The sequence below is a fragment of the Pleurodeles waltl genome, chromosome 6, assembly GCF_031143425.1.
Source record: "Pleurodeles waltl isolate 20211129_DDA chromosome 6, aPleWal1.hap1.20221129, whole genome shotgun sequence".
Taxonomy (NCBI): domain Eukaryota; kingdom Metazoa; phylum Chordata; class Amphibia; order Caudata; family Salamandridae; genus Pleurodeles; species Pleurodeles waltl.
Window position 1 is genome coordinate 1,465,839,436 of NC_090445.1, and position 24,505 is coordinate 1,465,863,940.

Below are 24,505 nucleotides of genomic sequence, written 5' to 3' on the forward strand. Positions count from 1 at the left end.
AAGGACCGATCCAGCATAACATCAGGTACACAGTTGAAGTCCCCTCCCCATAGGCCATCCCCAGCAGGATCACGGAGCCCACCAGGAGTCAGTGTATTTAGGAAGCTCCCCTGATTGACTTTGGGCACGTATAGTCCTACAAGTGTCAGGGGTGCACCATTTAGATGGCCTTCAATTACAACGTACCGACCATTAGAATCTATTGCATGTGGTCCACCACATACCGTACTCCAGGTGCCACCAATATCACGCCTGTGCAAGGGGGGAAGAAGTCGCTGTGCCAAATTATTTGTCCCTTCCAGCTGGAGCACAGCTTCTTGAGGGTGGCATCCGATGTGTGTGTTTCCTGCAGCATGGCTTTATGGAGCTGGTGGTGTTTCAGATGTGTGTGAATGCGGTGTCTTTCACGTAGTGTTGCCATCCCCCGCACATTCCATGTCAGCACATTATATTGTGTCCTGATTGGTTGTGCTGGTGTAGCCATGTGTGTAGAATGATCCAGTGGGGCCCAGATCTCGCCGGCCTCCTCCCCTGCTTGATTCTAACAGTAATGTAGTATACTCCACATGATGCATCACCCCTCAACGTGTGCCCACCGTCTCTACCCTCTCAATTCACGTACAATGTGTAGCTGCAGTAACAAAGTAAGAGCAATAGTGTGAAACAAGTACAAAGGATGTCCAAACAATGGCCCTAATGAATACTTCAAAAACAACACTGAACTATAACATTGTGGCCTGTAAGCAGGTATAAGGGTCAGCTGGTCCAGATGGTGTAGTTTGCCCTGTGTACTGTCCCAAGCACTCAGCCCAACGAATAATGAGCCTAGCCCTCCTGCCCTCTGTGTCTATCCATGAAGCCTGGGACACACCAGCCAGCCAACGGGAGTGCGACCCAGGCCACAGAGCATCCACTATGAAGTAATGCAGTGGTGTCTGCAGAACATCAGGTACCAGGCACCCAACAACCTATGGGGATCTTCATTCCCCTAGAGTTTATGACAATGCCGGCAATCAGACAGTCCATGCTTTTCTTCCGTGAGGTTGAGCAGACTGGCACCAGTCAACATAGAACTGGAACCAGAGCCTGTGTTCTCAGAGGTCATCAGCCGATCATGGAGTGAGTGGTGGCTCCTGGTTAGAGCTCTCTGAATCACTGTGAGCTCTTCGTTCAGAGTCTGAGTCTGGGGACTCCTGCAGTGTCGCAAACGGTTTGGAGGTAAGCTGTGTGGTCTCAAAGAGCGCAGGTTCGTTCCACCTCAACTTGCGCTGGAGTGGGTATAGTTGCAGCCCTGTGTGGCATTTGCGTACCTTCTTGGAAGTCAGCCATTGCTCCACAGTGTCTCCCTTATCCAGTGGCTCGGCCAGGCCCTTGGCGTGGAGCCAGGTCCAGATGTCTTTAGGATTCGTGAATATGTGGGTTTTTACACCGTCTTGTACTCGCAGTTTCACTGGATATGGAAAGCATTCTTGAAATTATGTTCACAAAGACGGTGTTTCGCTGCAAAGAAGGAGCTGCATTTCTTTTGGACGTCTGCCATAACATCGGGGTAGGCAGTAATGTTTGCTCCTTTAAAGTTCCACAGTCCAGGTGACCAGGAGAGCTGGAGCACCAGGTCCCTGTTGCGATAATTAAGGAGATGAGCTATCAACGGTCTAGGGTGGGCACCCGGTGGTGGTGGTCTGCCCTGCACTTTGTGGGCCCTTTCAATAGAAAAGAACTTCTGCACTTTATCTCGCAAGACCTTTTCTGTGATCCATTTTTCCAAGAACAATTCAACGTTAGGCCCCCTCCACTCGCTTTGTTTATCAAACCAATTGGATATTGTCGTTCCTTGATCTGCCTTCCGTGTCTTCAGCTCTACGCTGTAATGATGTCACCTCCATGCTCAGTTCTTGCATGTGGTCCTGCAGGTCCTGGATTGTTGGGCGACATGAAGCTATATCCAATTTAGCTTCTCGTACCCTCTCTGCCAGTTTACGGTGGTCCGCTCATAGCAAATTAACGTCTTGCGTGACGGCATAAATTTTTTACTCTAGGGATAGTTTGGTGTCTAATATGGCCTGCAACACCTTATCTAACTGAGACGAGATTTCTGAAGGGTAGCTTCCATTTGTTGCAAGGCATGTGTTGTCCCGTCTGTCATCCTGGAGATATTCGGGGTTGGCATCTCCGGAGCAGGAGTTCTGGACACCTTCGGTTTGACCATCAGGTACTTAGCGGTGGGAGCCACTCCGAGTTGGCAACTTGAAGGTTGAGAAATGGGAGCAATTATCTTTTGGGCGTGGGTCAACAACCACTGTCAGAGGAACGCAGCACAACCAAACACCGCACCAGCATCCAGGCCCCCCCCATCTCACCCTCATCCCATGTGCAACAAGATGCAGTTCAGAGGGCTAAAGTCAGCCTGCCGGTGCAGCCCGGGAGTGGGTATGAATTGTTGGGCCACTCACTTGTCCTGACATTGGCTCACTACCATTTGTCCATCGTGATTTCCGCAGAGGTCACAGCTGTATGGGCAAGAAGGCTGCATGTGCACCAAGCCAACAGGTGCCTCAGGGCCACACCACAACTATGTGCCCCGTGGTCGTGGGGCGCAGCCGCTTCTTCAGAGCACCACAGAACGTACGAGTCCCCAGGTTGGGTGCAAACACAGAGGCAGCAAGCTCCATTGCCTGAATGGGAGTTTTGCCGCCATCCACCTCCAGGATCCAGCGCTGGTGTCTGCCCTCCATTCAGGCACTGGAAACCACGTGGGGGCCACTAGGCAGCACTTCGGGGGGGACCCCAGGAGTCAGGCACCTAGATGGCAAGGCCTCCGCCCCCTATGCTGTCGCGGCCCCGCCCCCGCAGTGATCCGCTGGGTCAAAAGGCGGCGAAAGGCAGACGGGATGTCACGCTGCAGGCCGATGAGTCCTGCCGGAAAGACTCACCCAGGCCCACTGCACCAGACAAGGGGTGCCTCGCATCCAGCAAGCAGCACGATTGATTGAGGACTGCTGGTCCGTACCCATTCAGGGGGGGGTCTGGGCATGTGTAAGCGGACAGGAGTGCGCGGCAGGCTCCGTCAGACAGGATATTTGTTGTGGCTGAGCACAGAGCCCCGATCTAAGCTGCTGCTCTTGTCGCCATGTTGGACATCCCCCCTCCTAATGTTCTGGTTATGGGCATTTATGAGGATCTTGTGACATGTGCATTATTGCAGTAATTGTTTTCCTGACTACTGCTTATGTTGCAGAATAAAGAGTAACCTGTGTGTTATATGTGACTACTGCTGCTTTCTGCAGGGTAGCAGTACTGTGTAATGTTCTGACAACTGCTTGGGCAGCAGGGTGATTCTGACTTGTGTTTGGTCTAATGATGTTGTGTGCAATACAGTTTAATTTTATATAACTTGGTGTTGTGTTCCCTTTGTGGTGTAATTCTTGTGTTGTGTATGTTGTGCAAAACATTGCCTCCGGGTTTGGCCCGACTGCTCGTTCCAAGCCACCAAGGGGGGGGAACAGGGGTTATCCTGGGTGTGTAACTCCTGCGCCCTGATTAGAGTGGGTGGGTTCTGCCTGGCTTAGTTGCATACCCTAGCAAACCAGAAACCCAATTTCTAACACTCAAGCACACTTTCTCTCCTACTGCTGTCAATTCAAAGTCCAGTGATGTACTGAGTCTCAAGTATTAAGGGTCCCATGCAAAAGTGATACTTCACCAGAGGTTGGGGGAACCCCTTAAGCCTAACCTAGCAAATGTTTCACTCTAGGCTGTTCCTAACTTTGCTGCAGCCTTCCCAATGTATGGTAAAAACAAACAGACTAAGCACTATGTTTAAAGGTGAAATTAGACTGCTGCCATTGCTGGAGTTCTGTGAGCTCATCCACAGGGCATCTTTTAAATGAGATGTCTCCTCCTGAAAAACCTACCTAAACTTGTCTTTTACTATTTCAGGGAGATCCATATGAAATGTAGGACCTTACCATAACTCGATTTTGGTATGATGTAGCAGAAATGTTACAGCTCCACCTGACGTCTCATTGATCATCTATCCATGACAGACATTGGATTTTGTACTAATAGATTTGTTGTAAAGTGGTGCATTGAAAGCCTACCTTAATGTGCATTCACAGTTGGGTAGAAGACTAAAGTGTGGTGATATAGCCTTTAAACGTCATTTTAATTAACAATACTCACTGAAACGATACAAGATTTCAAGGCAGTAATGTTTAAAATATTACATGCTTAAGTTAAAGATTGCAGTTCTGCCCTACAGTTAATGCAATGTATTAACAGTTATTTTGATTTAAATCTACGCTAACATGAACATTGACAAAACTTATTAATGTTGAAATCATAAATTTTAATTTTATGTGTGCATAAATGAATGTGCTATTTTAATTCACTTTGCTTAGCCTAAGTGAGGCCTGCAAGGCATGGTTTCCTGTCTGCTCAGAATATATTGAGTTTTTTTTGCTAACGTGACATTCTGTTCAGGCTTTGTTCCCATGAAATGCTAGCTTGGTAATAGATGCCCTATTGTTTTACACAGTGAGCCTGAGAAAGTAACCTTGAGTACAGTAAATTCAGGAACTGTGGAACTAGACTATGTATAAATTTTTTCAGCCGGCACGGATGAGCGAACATGTATGCTGGTAATGGGAATCTTCACTGATGTTGCAGTTCCATGTCACATTGCTGACTGGCTATGATTAGACAGTTACAACATCTGCGTCATGTGTAGTGATGGAGGAGAGACTAATCTTGTACTATCAACTTTAATATACCTTTCCCCAGTTGGACTTTTGTCAATCTTCCCCACTCTCCTCTTGTGGCTAGATCCCCTTGGACTCAGAGAGGCACAGATCTCTCAACCCTTACCCTTTGTACTAATGCTTTGCTGAGACTTAGAACTTTTACCTGACCACAAAGAGATGACTTGACCAAGCTTCTGAAATGCTGGCTCGTTCCATTTTTACCTAATTTTTGCCAACTTTGGTTTGTCACCTTTTGCCCCAGATGCCACTTTTTCAAATTCTTTTTGTACTTTTCCTTTTTACATTTTTGTCCATATGTGTTCATCCCAGCACATGCTAACTTTGACTTGCTAAACTGTGGGGATTTCCCTTGCCCTAGTTAGCTCAACTTAGATGGCTTTTAATTTGTCTTCATGTTTAACAGAACTGAACAGTGCTTGTTTTCTTCACATCAGATTATCCATCTTATGTTTTGTGTCGCCTTGGTTGAATCCTTAGCCCTTTTGATGGTTCCATCGCCTTGGTCAATCAATGGCGATTCTGTATCTGTATTACTTTGTTTGGAGAATAGTCTATATGCCTTTGAGACGGAGCTTGTAATAAAATCCTTAACTTTATTTCTTACTGGAGTTTTCCTTGTATAGACACATGGGATCATACTTTAATTCAAAACTGACTCCTTGTGAAATTTTGATGCCTCATGTCTCCACTGACGAATGCTGGGTGAAAACGAGTTATTGACCACGTTGCATAAGAAAAATATACTTTATTAAGTATGAGAAGGAATTCATCTAAAGTTTCTTCCAAACTTCCTTCCTTAACTCTATTTGATGACAAATGACAACCCTCCTCTTTCATGTGGAGTAAATGCCACAGTTGAATCGTGGTAGTGCAGATAGTGCAAATCACTTCAACATAGCAAGCACCAGGACCTTGAGGGTTGCAAGCCACCTTATACCCATACTTTATTTAGGAGTAGTTTGCCTACATCTCAAAATGGTTTATTGTGATGTGTTTTCTTGAGCCTACAGCATGTATGTCGGGAGTGAAGTTTTCTAGGTAGACTTACACAGACTTTACCTGAAACTCAGATATACTAAACATATTTAGTCTCTTATTCTCCACATTTAAGGGCTATAGCAAATGCAGTGGTAGACGATTAGCAGCCACAGTCAATCAATATGTCAACAAATTTAGTAAAATAAAGGGCATAAGATCACAAAAAAATGCACTTTAATACATTAAATTAAAATAGGTATGTGTGTGCAGAATATGATTCTCATGTCACCAGCATACTAAAATGTTTGGGTCATGTCTGACTCTGCAAACAGTCCTGGCATAGATTATCTAACACTAGAAGTTAACATATTACCAGAAAGGGAAAGCAAAAAAAGTTATGTACATGCTTCAACTGATGCTTCTAAACCACTGGGATCATATCAGGACTTCTTTTTTCCATCAGTTTATAGCTTGTGTGTGTGTAGTCCATAGGAAGACCAACTACAAAAGCTGTAGTTAGGCATCAAATGCATGTTCTTCTAAAACCAATAATCCTTTTATAAGTCTGTTGAATAAAACGTTTTTCATGAACACAATATGATATGTTTTCCAGTCAGATTTGTTCAGGCAAACTTGAGGCCAAGAAGTCAGATTATGAAAGCATGACATTGTCCAAAATGTTTCTGTCTGATAACTTAAAAGGTTTGTATTCTTACTTCAGCCATATACTAGTGTGAACAGTCTTTCCAGGATGGGAACGGAAATGGATCACCTTCAAATTTGGTGAGGTCAAGGCAATGGGGTTTCCCCACAAGTTAAAAATATTTCCTCCACCAAGAAAAAATATGCATTTCCTTGGGGCATCCATTCCCCTGCAATCAGAGTACTCCCCTACTGAAAACTTGGTAGAAAATGAATGTTGACTTAACAAGAAAATGGTGTGATTTTCCCAAGGAATCCACATTGAAACTAGTGCCAGACATCACTTTCCGTAGGGATTCAATGAGTATGTGAAGTCAAAAAAGTAATAACTCGGCAATCATATTTAAATGTATAAATCGTAGTTTAGCTTTCTTTTTTGTGAATAGGCCCCACTATGTTCAACAGTATGGTTGGATATAAGACGAGCCGTTAAAAGTGTGTGTGTGCGTGTGTGTATATATATATATATATATATATATATATATATATATATTCCAGAAAATATATTGCTGAACATAAAGCATGTGATAATATGCAAACCATAATAAAAACCGTTACCTCTTGCTGTTGGAACACATCTGTGTATTTCCCCAAACCTAGCTTGCTAAAGAGCTCAGGCAGATCAGCTCCTTTGAAAGACCCATTTAAGTTGCAGCCATTGCTTCCAGTCACTGAGGATATGCAGTCCATGTAATTGCTGCTACTGAGATAGTGCTCAGCTGAAAAAACAATGTTCTAGCCATAAGATATGGTCAAGTGAGCACCAAATAGCTTAACAAAATTTGAATAAAGAATGCATTTTAGATTTAAATACACTAATAATGCATATATTTACCATACAACATGGAAAAGCAACATTCCTTCATACTCAACTAACATTGTTACAGAACAAAAGAAGCCACAGGCAGCAGTGGAACGACCATGAGGGAATGACCCAATTTTGCAGAGGCTAATGTCCATGGTCTGCATCAGACTAAAATGTACACCCCCCAGTAGTCTTCAATTTGAATTGTTTATCTTCACCTCCCTTTTGATGTCATATATTAATCTGCAAAAAACATATTCAGCACCTCTATAAATAATAGATATTTCAAGTAGGCCAAAGTTTACAAAAAGAGCATAGCAAATGAAAAGTGTGAATTTTGTTATTAATGAATCTAATTCTATAGTGAAAGAGTACTTTAGTAGCCAAAAGAAATGAAACATACTTCCTGAAGATACACTAACTGAATTCTGGGTGCATTGAGATTAAAGGAGGACTGTATTACACTGGTTACTAGCAATATTTCATAAAAAGAGGGTCAGGATATAGATATGCAAGATATAAATATAGTGCACTGGCTACACCAGTGGATTTATACACGCTAAACCTTGTTGAAGTGAGGTGAACATTTAAGTTGCTCAGCAGGCTCTAAAGCAGAAAAAATGTTTTTGGGACGTCTTTGAATTTCATGATTAAGTAAGCAAGAAAAATGAGTGAGTTTTTTGGAAAGGGAACAAAATTCTACAACAAAAAAAGTCTATTAAACTTGGAAACTTCAAATTGATCCATGATGGCAAATTCCAAATTTCTTTCACTATATTGTTACAACTAATTTGTTGGTGAGCAAGCAAAAAGTATATGCAATAGTAGTTATTGGTTAACAAACTTACTGAGTACAGCCAAAAATGTACTGCTATCTTTTGAAACTTACATCTTTGCATATAACATTGTTTCAAAAGGGTAATGCAGGCTTTTAAATCATTGAAGACTATTTGTTTGAATGCAGAAAGTGTGACAGTTACACAAACACCAATGTGCCACTGTGCATAATGCAGAAATCTATCAAGTCCTTTGGTTCATGGAGGTAGTACTTGGCTTCATGGTGCAGGTTTGCTGGCTGTCAATGTAATCCTGGGATGTTCAACATTGGTCAAGGAGGGCTGGATCAATGCCAGATTTTCATGATAAACACCAACTATGAAAATATATTTAATTTCAAACAAGTGTGTATACATCTGTTTTTCTGAATAGTCTGAAAATCTGAAAAGGGTTTTGTCCTACTGGACCTACTTTGGACACTGCAACTCTAGTGACTTCACTGGAGAACCTACCAACCAAAACAAAGCAGAGGTGCTTTTTAAGTCAGCGGGTCTCTATTCCTCGATTGAAACACTCAAAATCAGCTTTAAGGGCCAAACAGAAAATATTCCACTAATTTTACGTCTTTAACAAATTAATTTTTACACATTTTAATGTGAAAAAATGTTAATAAACTGCACTGCATGAGCAGAGTTTTACAATAGAGCGGCATGGGCCACTGAAGTATTTATGTCAGTGATGTACATGCTTACTTTTGCATAGAGAGAGGTAAATAAAGGGGAAGGGGTGCAAACAAGTAAAATACGCCACTACTCACACAAGGTTGAGTAATAAGAGTCACAATAGAGATGTCTGTGGGCCTCTCACAAACCTGAGCCCTGGTGTTACCGCACACACTGAACTACTAATATGAAAAACAGGTATATACATAAGCGTGATTTCAGTGCTCTCCCACACGACTCTACTGATATGTTCAGATCAATGGTAAACCATCCACATCCAACATTGGGGCACTCTGTTGGATACATGTTTTAAAACTGCAAAGAAACTACATCCTACAAAAAACGCAGGTTTTGAAGATTAAAAAAAATATATTTATCCAACTATATTCCTGTCAAAAAGGCTGCCTTTAAGACCTTAGCAAAAAAAAAATTCCTCCCAGCTTGCAAATCTTATGTGGAAAACGCTACACTCCAACATACTTCTGAGAGACCGACCTGCAATTTAGGATGTATCAACGTTTGACCACAGCCCACCCTCATTCCTCCTCAAAATTGAACATTTGACCTTAAGCATATTTTCTTATAATTTTGGCGTTCCACGATCATCAAAGATTACATGTTACTTGAGAAGCGAATATATTGGTTTCTTAGTGTTGCCCCATTTTATTTTAAAATGAGTGCACCAGGGCGCTTTATTTACATGTATTGTTCAATTCAATTTTTTTTTTTACATTTATTCACTTTTTGACTGCTAGGCGTTTTAATGGTCCCAATAGTGGTAATTATGTTTTTACATTTCTACCTTAATCATTCTCACAGAACTATTTTTTCATTCTCTTGTGTTTTCTATTTTGTGATGAGTCACGTGAGTCATGAATTACATTGTGCCATCTTAAAGTTTGTACAGTACTTTGGCGTAAATCGCTTTACAAATCCAAACAAATTAAATGAAGGGCAAATAACCTTTCAACAACTAAACAAGTACACTATTATTCTCCTAGGCCAACACTTTAATTCTAACACTCCTCAACCTCTATTCGAGTAAAACTTCACACACTGTATAAGCTAAACACAACGGTATTTGTTTAAGAGGCCGTCTCACATTGTTATGCAGTTCTGCTGATTTACAATACGTACAGAAATACGCTTTAAAGGCGAAATGATTTTTTAGACTTACTTGATTTGTTTTGTTTTCGCTTAGGACTTCCAATAGATGAAGAATATTCACTATGTATTGTACCGTCAATTCCATTTCGTTCCCTCCAGTTATCAGACTCACTGCAGTTTCCCAGATGTTCACGACTGTTTGTCCGTGAGAGAGACATTGGTGAGCCCTAAAACAGCCCAATAACAGATCATTAAAGAAATTGAATGTGTCCTGAGGCATCTAGCATTCTATGATAGAGAGCTGAAGAAAATCTATAAAGGTGATACAAAGTTATTCCAATACATTATTCATTAACAAAAGATTATGTTTAATATCGCAAATACTCTTCACAGTGGATCTCTGATTAAACACAGATTGTTGCTTATAGTTTAAATACAGAATCTCTAGTCAGTCCTTTGGGGCAGTCATATACAGAATAGCAACTCTGATTCGAATTTTGAGACCACTTTTAGTTTGCTAACGATTTGGGTTAATTTAACATTCCTTTAGGCCAGAAAAAAAACCTTCAAAAACAGAGTGCTGATGGAGGAAAAGCCATTTATTAAATGCCTTCAAACCTAAACTTCCCTTATTTAACACACAGGGGGTGATTCTAATTCTGGCGGGCGGCAGAGGCCGCCCGCCAGAATTCCGCCCCCATAATACCGCTCCGCGGTCAGAAGACTGCGGAGGGTATTATGAGTTTTTCCCTGGGCTGGCGGGCGGTCTCCAAAAGACCGCCCGCCAGCCCAGGGAAAAACTCCCTTCCCACGAGGATGCCGGCTCGTAATCGAGCCGGCGGAGTGGGAAGGTGCGACGGGTGCAGTAGCACCCGTCGCGTATTTCAGTGTCTGCAAGGCAGACACTGAAATACCTTGCAGGGCCCTCTTACGGGGGCCCCTGCCGTGCCCATGCCATTGGCATGGGCACGGCAGGGGCCCCCAGGGGCCCCGCGACCCCCCCTACCGCCATCCTGTTCATGGCGGCTTTCCCGCCATGAACAGGATGGCGGGTAGGGGGGGTCAGAATCCCCCATGGCGGCGCAGCAAGCTGCGCCGCCATGGGGGATTCTGAGGGCAGCGGTAAACCGGCGGGAGACCGCCGGTTTACCCTTTCTGACCGCGGTCAAAGCGCCGCGGTCAGAATGCCCTGCGGGGCACCGCCGGCCTGTCGGCGGTGCTCCCGCCGACCCTCGCCCCGGCGGTCGAAGACCGCCGGGGTTAGAATCAGCCCCACAGTGTTTTATTGGAACTGGCCAGATTAAATATAACCCGTGCCACGAGGTAACTATAACTCGCGCCCCTGCCATGCACTGCTAATTACCTCACATATTACATCCCTGATGACATCTTCTATGACTTCATTGATAATATCACTGCAATATTTGCTGTGAAATTATTAAAGAGAAAACTGTGCACGGCGGGGGTGCGAGTTATAGTTACTTGACATAACATACATTTCTATGGTTTTGTGTGTGCAAAATCTGAACCCAATTATAACATCCCTGTAACCTCTTTTGCTTTTTTGGGGTGGAAATAAATATCTATCTATATGTAGCTATACATAGATATATATATATAGATCTATATATCTATATACATCTCTCTCTCTCTATATATATATATATCTATATATATCTATATATATATATATATATATATAGATATATATTTATGTTTCACAGTTATAGTTAGGACCTAGTTTCTATAGAAAAAGCATTTTGATTTGCCTATATCTTTGGCGCCAGTTGACGAATCTTCACAACATTTTCCAAAAAACAAAAGACATCACTTCAGTTGCTGTCTGGAAAGTTTTGGGGTGATCTGTCAAGCAGGGTCCAAGAAATATGAGGGTCTCAAAACACATTTTTTCCATAGGGATTTTGAACAGCGATCGCGCCAAAACCACTGGACAAAATTACACCAAGTTTGGCAAAAAAGGTAGCTTTTGGTGCAAAAAGAGCCCTTGTTATTTGGTGTAAATCCGTTGAATAGTTTTAGAGAAATTAAACAAAATTTAAATCTGCATATATAGGGATGCAAAGGATTCACAACCCCTCCCGATCTCGTGCTGAGATCTGATTGGCTGACAACACTTCAACAAGGAAGTGTTGTCAGCCATGCTGGGACTCTGCTTCAGTCCAGTCCCAGAAAAAAGTTAAAAATAAAGAAAAGGGGCCAGGGTAGAGTCACCCTGACCCCTTAGCTCTGGTGGTGGGGTCTCAGAGGGACTCCCCTCTCCCCCCACCCCTTGGCAAAGAACTTAAAAAGAACTAATTTGACACAGAATTGTGATGGGGTTGTGAATATGTGACAATTTGTTTTATTTTTTAAATGAAGCGCGGACTCCCGCATTTAGTTATTGGGATGCTGCCCCGGGGACCACCACCCCCCTGGGGTTGTACACAATTATTATGCAGGGTGCCCCATGGTCCCACGTTGCCCAGGGACCTCCACATCCATGGGGCATTAAAGACATTTGGTGCGAGGCATGCCCTCCCCCCAACAGCCCCAGGTCGACCACCTCCCCAGGACAAATCCTAAAAAAAAGGAAAGATATTTCGTTTTGGACTCCCATAACGAAGCCACTGATGGCCCTAAGGACCACCACCCCGCAGGGCTGGCTCCTGCTATGTCCCAGGATGCCCACCCGAGACATAGCTGATTGCTCTGGTTTGGCTGCAGCTTTGACAGGTGCAGCAAGTCATATTAAACATAACTCAGCTTTCTGACAGCAGGACCTGTCAAACAGGTCCCTTAGCCAGAAAGCAGAGTTTTAATCTGTCTTCCATGCAAGCAGATCTGCTTGCAGGGAAGGCAGATTAAAACTTTGCTCCGGCAAACAGGGAGCTGCTATTAAACGCAGCTCCTTGCTTGCTGGAGCAATGCTGGCTCACGCAGGAGGCGGGAGTTGGCTGGGACCATGGGCGAGGCCTTGAGTCAAAAAATAAGTTATAAAAAAAAAATCAGCAGGGACCACGGGGAGGCTATCCCCAGATAGCCCATAAAGTGCAAAAAAAAGGCATTAAAACATAGCCTAATGGTGAAGATCAGAGACCTTCACACTGAGAGTGGAGGGTTCAACTACAGGTGTCTCCGTAGTCATTTCCCTCCTTCAATTTTTTTTTCAACCACCAATGTTTAAGGCGCATACTGAAAGGTGATCTTACCATTTTCAATTGACAAATACATTTTCTTTTCAATGTGTGCAGAAATATCTCATTCTAAGTATACCCTTACTAGTTATAAGGGACAAAAACCTAGTGATTAACTGGGCCATGGTATACTGCAGCACATGGCAATGGCAAAACACAATGTCACTGGTAAATCAAAGGTCTTGTAAATTGAAAAGGCAGCCATATTGTTTAAACCACACTTTGATTGTTCTTTGTTTTTTTACATGAAATATAGCTTATTACTGTTTCCCTAACCTATAGCAAGACTTGGGGCATTTTTAGGGTCGAGCCTGCGTTGCATGCGCTCGCGCATGCGCATCGCAGCGAGACTCTTTTGTATTTAGAAAAGGGCTCGGACCCCTGTCAACTTCACGTCAGTGTTTTTTATTGGTTTGTGGGCTTCCCTAATAAAATCTGCTTGCTTTCATTAGTCGAAGGCACGCATACGTTATGCCTTTTCCGGTGGCTAGCCCTCCTCGAGCACAGCAACCAAGTACAGAAAACACGCGAGGCTCGCTGTTTTCCATCGGGCTCGTGGACTTCTTTTTCCCTAATTTACGAGCGCGATCTCGCTTGGCAGAAGTCGAGCGCTTTACATAGTTGATTTAACTTTTTCGGGTTATGTACATAAATGCACTTTTGCCCGATAGGTGAAAAGTCGGGTTAGCAGTTTACAACGCGATCAGCTCTAACATGAGCAAATGCGAGACCCGTTGCATTGTAAATGCTTGTTTAAATCTCTGAACAGTTAGGGAAAAGGAAAAGTATTTCTATTGATTTATGTGCTTTTTTATAAAAGAACTTTAAGCTGCCCTGTTGTATTGTTGCAAAATGAAATGGAAAGTACCTAATGAAATGTAAAACAAATACATATATATATATATATATATATATATATATATATGACAAAAGACACTACTACACGCACTCCATGACCTGCTACTCCAAACCACCTTACTGTATGCTCCTTCACTCTACAACACCACACTGCATAACACACCACTCCCCACTACAAGCTACTCCATTCCACTCTACAACATGCCACTCTACATCACTCCATGCCACCCCTAAAGCACTCCATGACACTCTGCTCCATTGCACAACACTCTATGCCCCTCTACTCCATTCTACTCTCCAAAACTCAACTTCACTCTATGAAACGCCCTCTATGCCATTTCACTGTACTATATGACACTACTCCACTCACTCTATGCCACTCCAATCTACCAAACTACTCCACTCTATGCCACTCCATGACACTCAGCTCTATTACCCTCTGCTCTGTGACACTCCTCCACTCTACAATACTCTTCTTCACTGTACAACAAACCACTCCATTGTATGACATGCCAATTCACTCTAAGGCACTGTCCAACATGATACTCCAGCGGACTCCACAACACAATATGCCAATATATGTCACACCATTCCTCTCTATAAAATGCCACACCACGCTTCACCACTCTAAGACACTGTACAGCGTGCCACTCCACTCAACAACCAACTCTACTCTGTGCCCCGCCATTCTAGGACTCTCAACTCAATTCTATATCAAGTGACTCCACTCTTTCAACTCTGCTGTATGATACGCTACTCCACTCTAAGACACTGTAAGGCACATGATTCTATGACACACAACTCCACTCTAATGTACGACATCCCACTCCACTCTACAACCCTCCAATATCTGCACCTCCACTCACTCCACTCCACTTTACAACACACCACGACACACCACTTTGTTCTGCACCACTCCACTCTAGGACACTCAACCTGTATCTCTATTATACGTACTCTACTCTGCTATATAACACTCAACTCCCAATTGTCACCCGCCCAAGCTGAGAGGACATTGTATGTCCCATCTGCTATATACCGATGGCCTTGTGCTCCTCATTGAGACAAATATCGGCCTGCAGTTACAGCTTTCCACCCTACATGCTTAGACTATCAGGAACGGGTTGCAAATTAACCAAGCAAAAACTATTGACAGTTACGTTTGGCTTAAATACATCCCACAATAGCAGGTGGCAACTTAACGGTGCATGGCTCCGCCATAGTAATGTCCATAAATATCACAGCATTCTCTTGACCAGCAAAGGTACATTTGCATCTCGCTTGCGCTCTTTGAACAAGAAAGGCTTCACCTTAAAGGTCCTTCTCTCAGCTGCTACAATGAAATTACAAGGTCCAAGTCTAGACACCTTTCTACAGGTGATGAGTGCAAAGGTTGTTCCTGCACTAACCTATGGAAGCAAAATCACCTTGGGAAGGGAGGCAAGGAAATCAGGCAAATTGAGATTTGGAATCTACAAAGCTGCCCTCCGGCTACCATAGAGAGCGTCACCAGTGCAAGTGAGACTTGACTACAACATTACAAAACAGTCCCAAGCAAGAGGCAGCTGCTTTCTCAATTTCTTCCATAGGCTTCGATCTGCACCGCAAGAGTCTGTGCATGGTCTCATCTGGTGGGAACTAGAGAGTGCTAGTCCAACATCGTCGTACAGATGTCATCTAGAGGATAAACTGTATGAATTTTCGCTTACAGAGGCTTGGAGTAAACATCTATCTCTCCAGGTTTTCAAAAAACTAACATCTTCAACTGCAAAAAACTGTCAAAACTAGAGGAACTGGCAGTATTAAGCAGGAACTCTCATGCATGGTCAGTCATTAACTCCTTTTCTTCCGGGAAACAGCAGAATTATATCACTTGCAATTACCCTGTGTGGATCAAGGCTAGGCTTGTGGCCTTAAGGCTGGGCGAGTGGAATCTGCATACCCATCTCCTGGCATTGCAGCTCACAGAACTCTCTGACTTGTGATGCCAGCTCTGCAGCCAAGATAAAGAAACTTTATTTCACATCTTATGCATCTGCTATACAGTGCGGCAACAAAGGAGAATTTTTTTCCATCCTGACTTTATTCATCTTGGAGTCCATACCTGCTAACAGGCAGTAATTGCTAACCTGGATCCTAGTAATACTTTTCTGAATGTCAAAACCATCAAGTTTCTCCGGATGGTTACAAACAAACTGGACAAAGTCAAATCCTCCTGCACCGCAATAGCACTATTATAAAATGTGAACTGCTGCACTTGTGCTGTTCTGCGCTCCTTTATTTTTCCTGCGCTGTCCTAACATTGCATGCCTAGGTTGCGGCTAATGGGCTGGGTCTAGTTTTGCTTGGCATAATTTGTGCACTGAACCTTAGTGAATATTCTTGTTGGTTTTGTGTGGCCTACCTTGGTCACAATTGTGTGTCATTTATTGTATCTAAATGATCAGTCTTGTTCCATCACTGTATGACTGGATGCTGCTATTAGGCTGGGGCTATTTATGACTTTGGCTTATCATGCATATTGGCAACACAAAAGGATGATGGACAGAGTGCTGACAATGCAAACACTCCCCCCCCTGTCACAGATCTGGGTTTAATCCATCGTTCTTTTGCTCACCATGCCACCCCAGTTTGGACCCAGCTATATGCAAATCAGTCTTGACCCTGTTCCTCATGGGAACAGTCCAGCCCGAACTGCCAGGCCACGTTCTTCCTGGACCGAAAACAAGCATCCTGGGACCGGTTTCAGGGTATCACCCTTCTTCAGCCAGGCTAGCTTGATTCCAGTGGCATAGTGAGCAAGAGACCCACGTCTGGGCATACCCTTCCCACTTAGGGCAACATTAGCAACACAAAAGGATGATGGACGGAGTGCGGACAATGCAAACACTCACCCCCAGCCACAGATCTGGGTTTAATCCATCGTTCTTTTGCTCACCATGCCACCCCAGTTTGGACCCAGCCATATGCAAATCAGTCTTCACCCTGTTCCTCATGGGAACAGTCCAGCCCGAACTGCCAGGCCAGGTCCTCCCTGGACCGGAAACAAGCATCCTGGGACCGGTTTCAGGGTATCACCCTTCTTCAGCCAGGCTTGAACAGGGTCAAGACTGATTTGCATATGGCTGGGTCCCAACTGGAATGGCATGGGTAGCAAAAAAACGATGGATTTAGGCCCAGATCACTGTACTGGGGGTGAATGTTTGACAATGTTCAGCATTCCGTCCATCACTTGATGAGTTTGCTTTGTCGCCCTAAGTGGGAAGGGTATGCCCAGACGTGGGTCCAGTGCTTCCCATGCCACTGGATTCAAGCTAGCCTGGCTGGTGGGGAGTATCACCCTTCTTCAGCCAGGCTTGAACAGAGTCAAGACTGATTTGCATATGGCTGGGTCCCAACTGGAATGGCATGGGTAGCAAAAAAACGATGGATTTAGGCCCAGATCACTGTACTGGGGGTGAATGTTTGACAATGTTCAGCATTCCGTCCATCACTTGATGAGTTTGCTTTGTCGCCCTAAGTGGGAAGGGTATGCCCAGACGTGGGTCCCGTGCTTCCCATGCCACTGGATTCAAGCTAGCCTGGCTGGTGGGGGGTGAAACCCCGAAACCGGTCCCAGGATGCTTGTTTCCAGTCCAGGGAAGACCTGGCCTAGCAGTTCGGGCTGGACTGTTCCCATGGGGAACAGGGTCAAAACTGATTTGCATATGGCTGGGTCCAAACTGGAATGGCATGGGCAGCAAAAAAACAATGGATTTAGGCCCAGATCACTGTACTGGGGGTGAATGTTTGACAATGTTCAGCATTCCGTCCATCACTTGTTGTGTTTGCTTTGTTGCCCTAAGTGGGAAGGGTATGCCCAGACGTGGGTCCCGTGCTTCCCATGCCACTGGATTCAAGCTAGCCTGGCTGATGAGAGGTGAAACCCCGAAACCGGTCCCAGGATGCTTGTTTCCAGTCCAGGGAAGACCTGGCCCAGCAGTTCGGGCTGGACTGTTCCCATGGGGAACAGGGTCAAGACTGATTTGCATATGGCTGGGTCCAAACTGGAATGGCATGGGCAGCAAAAAAACAATGGATTTAGGCCCAGATCACTGTACTGGGGGTGAATGTTTGACAATGTTCAGCATTCTGTCCATCACTTGTTGTGTTTGCTTTATCATGCATATTGCACATTGGGACGTAAACCTCTTGCCTTTGTTTGTATTTTGTACAGCACTTTTAAATCTAGCTTGCCTAAGTATGCTTCAGTGGCTCAGATCTTATAATGCTTTTGCATATTTTGCACATAACACCTTGGGGACTAAAGATGTTGCCAAACTTACTGATCACAAATGTGTTTGCATGGTATTTTTCTTTGAATGTTCAAACTTCTCTGTTTCGCCTTTGTGAACATATTTGTGACTTTGTGTGACTTTTTTTGGTCACACCCTGAGCTGCTTGCTGTACTCAACTGTCCTGGCTGGTTCCATCATTGTATGCCGGGATGCTGACAACTTGTTCCCTTGGTTTACTTCACACTTTGCACTTTAGTGAAACACCTGTGGATTTCTGCTTGCATATTGCACATTGCTCTTAAACGTCCAGTTGTTTAATTTTTTGGCTTTGGTTCTGTGTTTCCACTTGAGGACTCGGTCTAAAATTATTTTTGTAATGCTACTTTTCTATGCCCTGATTAGTCCAGAATGGGTTCAGTATAGGAACAAGAAAATTATGTAATATATCCTTTTCATGTTCCGTTTGTGGAGCTATGGCATATTCTGCTCATGGTGCTGTTTACTTGCAGATGAAGGTTTGTCCTGTTTTAGGAAGTCTTGATGAAAAAATGCTCTATTTGTTTATCTTTATTTATGGCTTATCTGAATTGTTTTCTCTCTAAATTTAGAACACGTTTTAGTATGTTTTGCTTTTAATCTGTATGTTGTACTTTCACACTGTTCTGTTTGTAAAGGTTTTAAATAACTGTATAATAAACTTGCCTACCTACCACTCCACTCCAAAAAACTGTACTCTATGACATGTGACTTCATGACAAGCCACTCCATTCCGACCTGACACTCCACTCTACTCTACCACACGCTAGTCCACGTCCCTCTACTCTGAGACACTACGACATGGCATCCCAGGCCATTCCACTCTACTCTCAGCTCCTCTGCTCTACTTGATTCCACTCAGGTAGGTTCAGCGGTGTCTGTGCAGTGAGTTTACAACACTATGTACAGAAATGCTCAAGTTATAGGACGTTTTGGGAGGGGCAGAAATTATAACCATATTAGAACTATAACTTTTTAATTAGTAAGGTTTGTGTAGCTTAAGTTGGTTTTGTATATACATAATAACAAATCTTAAACCCTTTGTTTTTACACACACACACATATATATATATACACACACCCACACACACACATATATATATATACACACACACATATATATACACACACACACATATATATATACACACACACACATATATATATACACACACACACATATATATACACACACACACATATATATATATATATATATATATATATTACTTAGTGGCACACGCCACTAGGTAGTTATAGCTAGGACCTAGTTTCTATAGAAGAAGGGTTTTTTTGCTTGCCCATATGTTTGGGGGGGTCCCAAAATGTGTTTTCTCAGTGTTCATTTCCAGAGGGATTTTGAACAGGAATCGCAGCAGAACCACTGGACAGATTTACACCAAATTTGGCAGAAAACTAGCTCTTGATCTAGAACGCTACCATTTTGTGATTTGGTGTAAATACATTTAGTAGTTTTTTTTAGTTATTGAATAAAAAAATAAATTTGTATATATAGGGATGCAGATTCTCCATGGATCCTCCATTGATTCAGAGGAAAATCAGAGCCCTGATTGGCTGTCTACAAACTTGACGAAAAGTTGCGGCAGCCATTTTCTTTCTCGCATCACCTGGGGGGTTGGGGAAAAAACATTAAAAAACATAACGATTCAGGATCCAGGTATCCTCACCCCATAGGACACATGGAGTGGTCCGTTAGTGACCACTCATAAGCCAAAAAATTGCCCTTTGTTTTTTTTTTTTGGACCAATCCACAGATTCTAGGATCCTGAGGATAGATAAAGTAACCTGGGGGGGGGGTGTCTGTGTGTGTGTCTGTGTGTGTGTCTGTGTGTAAACACTGGACAGCTGCACAATGCCACAGAGATCGGATTTGATGAAGAGAAAAATATCCAAAAAGGGAAGAAAAGAAAATCATTCAATGTCAATCCACCATCAGCAATTTATTTGAAAAAAATCAATCCATGATAATAAAGTTAGAACAAAATCACCATCACGCTGTCCTGGCCAAATGTCTACGCGTTTCGGCAAACGCCTTCAACTGGACATTGCCAGACATTTTTACACACATCTATTTAACCCATAAAGTCCTTCTTCAATTTTAATGACCCACTGCTCAATAGTAACAGCGGCGGCCATCTTAAAACATGATTAGTTGTTGCTATGATACAATAAACTATCTTTTGAATGTCAAAAAAGCTTCCTAATATTACACAATCTGTATATTTATAAATATCCAAACAAAACCAATGATATATAAGAAATAAATAGAAAGGTATTGAAGATATTTCATAACATGCCTTTCCACATCACTTTTAATATTGCCCCTGGATGGGCCAGGTCCAGGGGGCATAGTTATTTTTATAATAATAAAGGAGGGAGGCATATGGGCCCCCCTTATAGGGCTTTTAAAAGCCCTGTGGATCACCACCTCCCTGGGCTATGTTTACTTAATGTGCTGGGGTACATAGATCCCACGGGGACAAGCACCTCCCTGGGGCAAGAAAGAAATAACATTTGAATGGGGGCCCAGGAGACCACCCTAGGCTCCTGGGACCACCACCTCCCTGGACTACATTATGACAATATGCGGGGGGCTGTGCGGAACCCCACGGGTTGAGGGGACTACCACCTCCAGAGGCCAAGAAACAAAAAAAAAGAATAGATGAGGCCCTGCTGATCTCTCCAGACTCTGGGGACCACCACCTCCCTGGGGCTCAATAATAAACTATGTGGGGGAGCCCTGTGGACCCCCCTTGTCCATGACGACCACCACCTCTCCAGGGCTAAAAGTAAAAAAGCTGTGGGGGGGGGGGGGGGCGCACGGACCTCCTTGAGCCCTGGTGACTGCCACCTCCCCTGGGCAACAATACCAATTAATAGGAGGTCTGCGAAGGACCCCTGGCTGTGGGGACCACCACCTCCCAGGGGACAAATAGAAAATAAGAAGGAGGGGGGGGCCACGAGGCTCCCCCCTCCTAAAGGCATACATGTCCCTGGGGACTGCCACCGCCTCCAGGGCCTGCTCCTGCTAACTACTGAGGTGCCCCACCCTTGGAAGGTACCTGTTTGTTTTTGCATGGTGGGGTAAGTAAAAGAAACCATAACTCCGCTCCCAGCAAGCGAGAACATTAAAACTGCTGCCACCTCCTGGGAGCAGAGTTTTGATCTCTTTCCCTGCTCGCTGTCATGTTGGCAGGGAATGAGATAAAAAGATTGCTCCTGCATGCAGAGAGTTGCTTTTTTAGCAGCTCCGTCTGTGCGGGAGCAATGCCGGCTTCTGCAGGAGGCAGGCAGCTGGCTGGGACTGCAGGGGCCTTGAGTATTCCTCTGAGGTCCCCTAATCATCTTCACTTTTCGCAGATGGTCAAGGCAAAGCAAGTGTGTTTGCATCCTTGCTTTTTTTTAAGCACAATATTTCATGTAGTGTATGTGAAGAGTGGGTTCTTTCTTGTCATCTGCTGCTGAGACCAGAGATCGTGTTCAAAATTTTTAAAAACTATTTAAGTTCCACCTGTTTGACCCTGCTCCAAATCATCAAAACTTCATGCTGATAGCCAAGGCAAAGCAAGTGGGCTTTCTCTGCATTTCCACAGTAAATAGCTGCCTGTAATCCTCGATGGAGGTGTTTGCACCTTTCCTTTTTTTCTAGGACAATATCTTACGTAGTGTCTGTGATGAGTGGGCCCTGGCTTGTCATCTGCTGCTGAGAACAGATATCATGCTCAAACTACAATTATCTGAACTTGCCTAGAAGACACGCCAGTTCGGCCCAGCTCAATAGATATTAGTAATATTCGAAGTTTCCCCCCAATTTTCCCTGGGAGATAAAGAGCTTCCTAGAATACCCCCCCCCCCCCCCCCAACAGCGATCCTCGCCAATTTTGGAGACACGTTTTTGATATAGGAATATGATCACATATTCACCAAACAAAGAAGCACGTCATGAGTTCTGTTGGGAAGGCCCTGCGCCATGCACTGCTGAAGGTCTTGAGTGGTACGGGGGTTCAGTGGTTATAGGAGGTGGGCATTAGGGCCTGGCTGTACTCGGTGGTGGTTGTATTCATGCAAATTATTTAAAATTATGTTTAAAAAACATAGCTATTCACTGAAAAAGCAAAGGTTATAGGAAAATTATAGTTAGGAAACAGAATTTTAAAAAAACTGAAATTCACTTAAAAAGCAAAGGTTACAGGGACGTTATAGTTTGGCTCACATTTTAAATGGATAAAACCATAGAATCTCAGATGTTATAGTTATTTCAAGTAACTATAACCCATGCCCTAAGGTAACGATAACTGGCGCCCTTGCCATGTACTGCTTATTACCCCCGATATTACATCACTGATGACATCTTCTATGACATCATGGATAATATCTGTAACATTTGCAGTAAAATTATTGAGGATAAAACTATGCATGGTGCGGGTGCATGTTATAGTTACCTTAGTGCATGAGTTATAATTACTTGAAATAACTAACTGTAAAAGCTGAATTTCTATGGTTTTGTAAGTTTAAAATGTGAGCCCAACTATAAAATCCCTTTAATGCTTATTTTTTTCAAGTATGTATACACACACATATATATATATATATATATATATATATATATAGAGAGAGAGAGAGAGAGAGAGAGAGAGAGAGAGAGAGAGAGAGAGAGAGTTATTACATGCTAACTGGAAGATATCTAAAAGCATTAGTAGTGAATGAAATCACTTACCTCATATGTTGTTGCCATACTTGGTTTATAAGGCACATGGTTAGCTCTTCGTAGTTCCTTAATCGTTTCTGCTGGCATTGATTTGGAGAATCCTAGACCACTCCAAGTATTTGTGGGTGTCCTTACTTCTGTTACAACTGGCTTTTTCAACATAGCTACCCAAAATAACAAGTATTTCATAGTTATTGTCAGATACATTAGTTTTCAACTAGGTAAACATGTGGGGTCATTTTTAGAGACTTAAAGTACAGTTGGTTCACAGAAGAGCACAATAGTAACCTTCACATGTTAGACAAAGTAGCAGAAGAACAGTGGCTTAATCATGTTCCTGAGCTGTTTTGAAGTTAGAACTATTTAAAATAAAAGCATGAAAATTGTGCGTGAACTAACTATGTGGTCATGCAAAGGAGAAGATGAAATAGTATTTCATTTGTTTCTATGAACAAGCAAGCCAAAAAGTAACTGGTCAAGTAGTTAGAACTGCATAGTAATTAAAAAGCGGGTATACTAGAACCTGCTTTGATAGAGGTAGTAGACATGCATGCATTTTTTGTTGGTGGTGATTTTTTTCAAAGTTAAACATGAACGTAGTTGGATTTTTTTATACCTTTGCACCTAATCAAATACAATACAACATGGAAAAAAGATATATATTTAAAATATAGTTTATTTCAATCAGTACGAGCGACTCCTTTTTGGACTTAATTTCGTTTCCTAAAATGCTTAATTTGCAGTTAGATTTTGGTGGCAGCTGCACATACATTGGCACACATAAGTCTAGCAGAATATTCATATGTTTATTTTATGTTACCTAACTAGTTAAGGCTGTGTCTAAGGTGAACTGCGACTCCTTTAATATAATGTAAATATACCTGCATTTTTTAATCTAGTATGTCAGAAAATGGATTACTCATTTGGGAGGGGTCACTCCAACCAATCTAACAAACACAATCTAGCTTGGCCACGACACGGTATCTGCTCTCATACCAGAACAACAGGCAGTGCCAAAGACCATGGTGTGTTAATTTCAAGTAGTATCAAACAATGTCAAAGTCAAGAAACCAACAAAACCAAATTCCTAAATCCATTTAGAAAAATAGCCAAGTACACACAAAGAGCTAACTAACTGTTCAAAGTTGACTGACCGAGGCATAATTTTAGGCTGACCACAACAGAGTGGCAGTCAGATAAGCCTAGTAGGCCATACTCGCCAAAGTGATTACTTTTCAACTTATTCTGAAACTCCACGTGCTCCTGGATCAGGGTAAAGCAGCAAGCTTAAGTTGTTGAGTGTTGCTTGAAGACAGATAAATCATATTTGAGCTCAAGGCAAAGCTTTTGGTTTTGGTGCCAAAATTCAGAGAGGAACAAATCAGAATTTCTTATCAGCTGAGGTTATATCACTCAGGAGTTTGATTTGCCGGCTCAGTCCAAGAATTTACCATCAGATTATGTTTTCGCTCTCAAAATTCTCTATCACAGCAAAGCTGAAAGCTGTAGCTGGGCAGGGAACAAGGATGCTGACTGTGGGGTCACCCGAAGTGTTAT

At 43.0% G+C, this 24,505-nt stretch overlaps 1 protein-coding gene across 2 annotated transcripts in view; it reads right to left on the reverse strand.

The window, feature by feature from the left end:
* BICC1 (BicC family RNA binding protein 1) overlaps positions 1 to 24,505 on the reverse strand; it is an 821,381-nt gene that overhangs the window by 42,344 nt on the left and 754,532 nt on the right. For both annotated transcript variants that reach the window (XM_069240970.1, XM_069240969.1), the window contains 3 exons: positions 22,958 to 23,112; positions 9,925 to 10,081; positions 7,002 to 7,162 (listed from right to left, as the gene is read on the reverse strand). In XM_069240970.1, the coding sequence (XP_069097071.1) occupies positions 7,002 to 7,162; positions 9,925 to 10,081; positions 22,958 to 23,112 (473 nt within the window). The remainder of the gene's footprint in view (positions 1 to 7,001; positions 7,163 to 9,924; positions 10,082 to 22,957; positions 23,113 to 24,505) is intronic.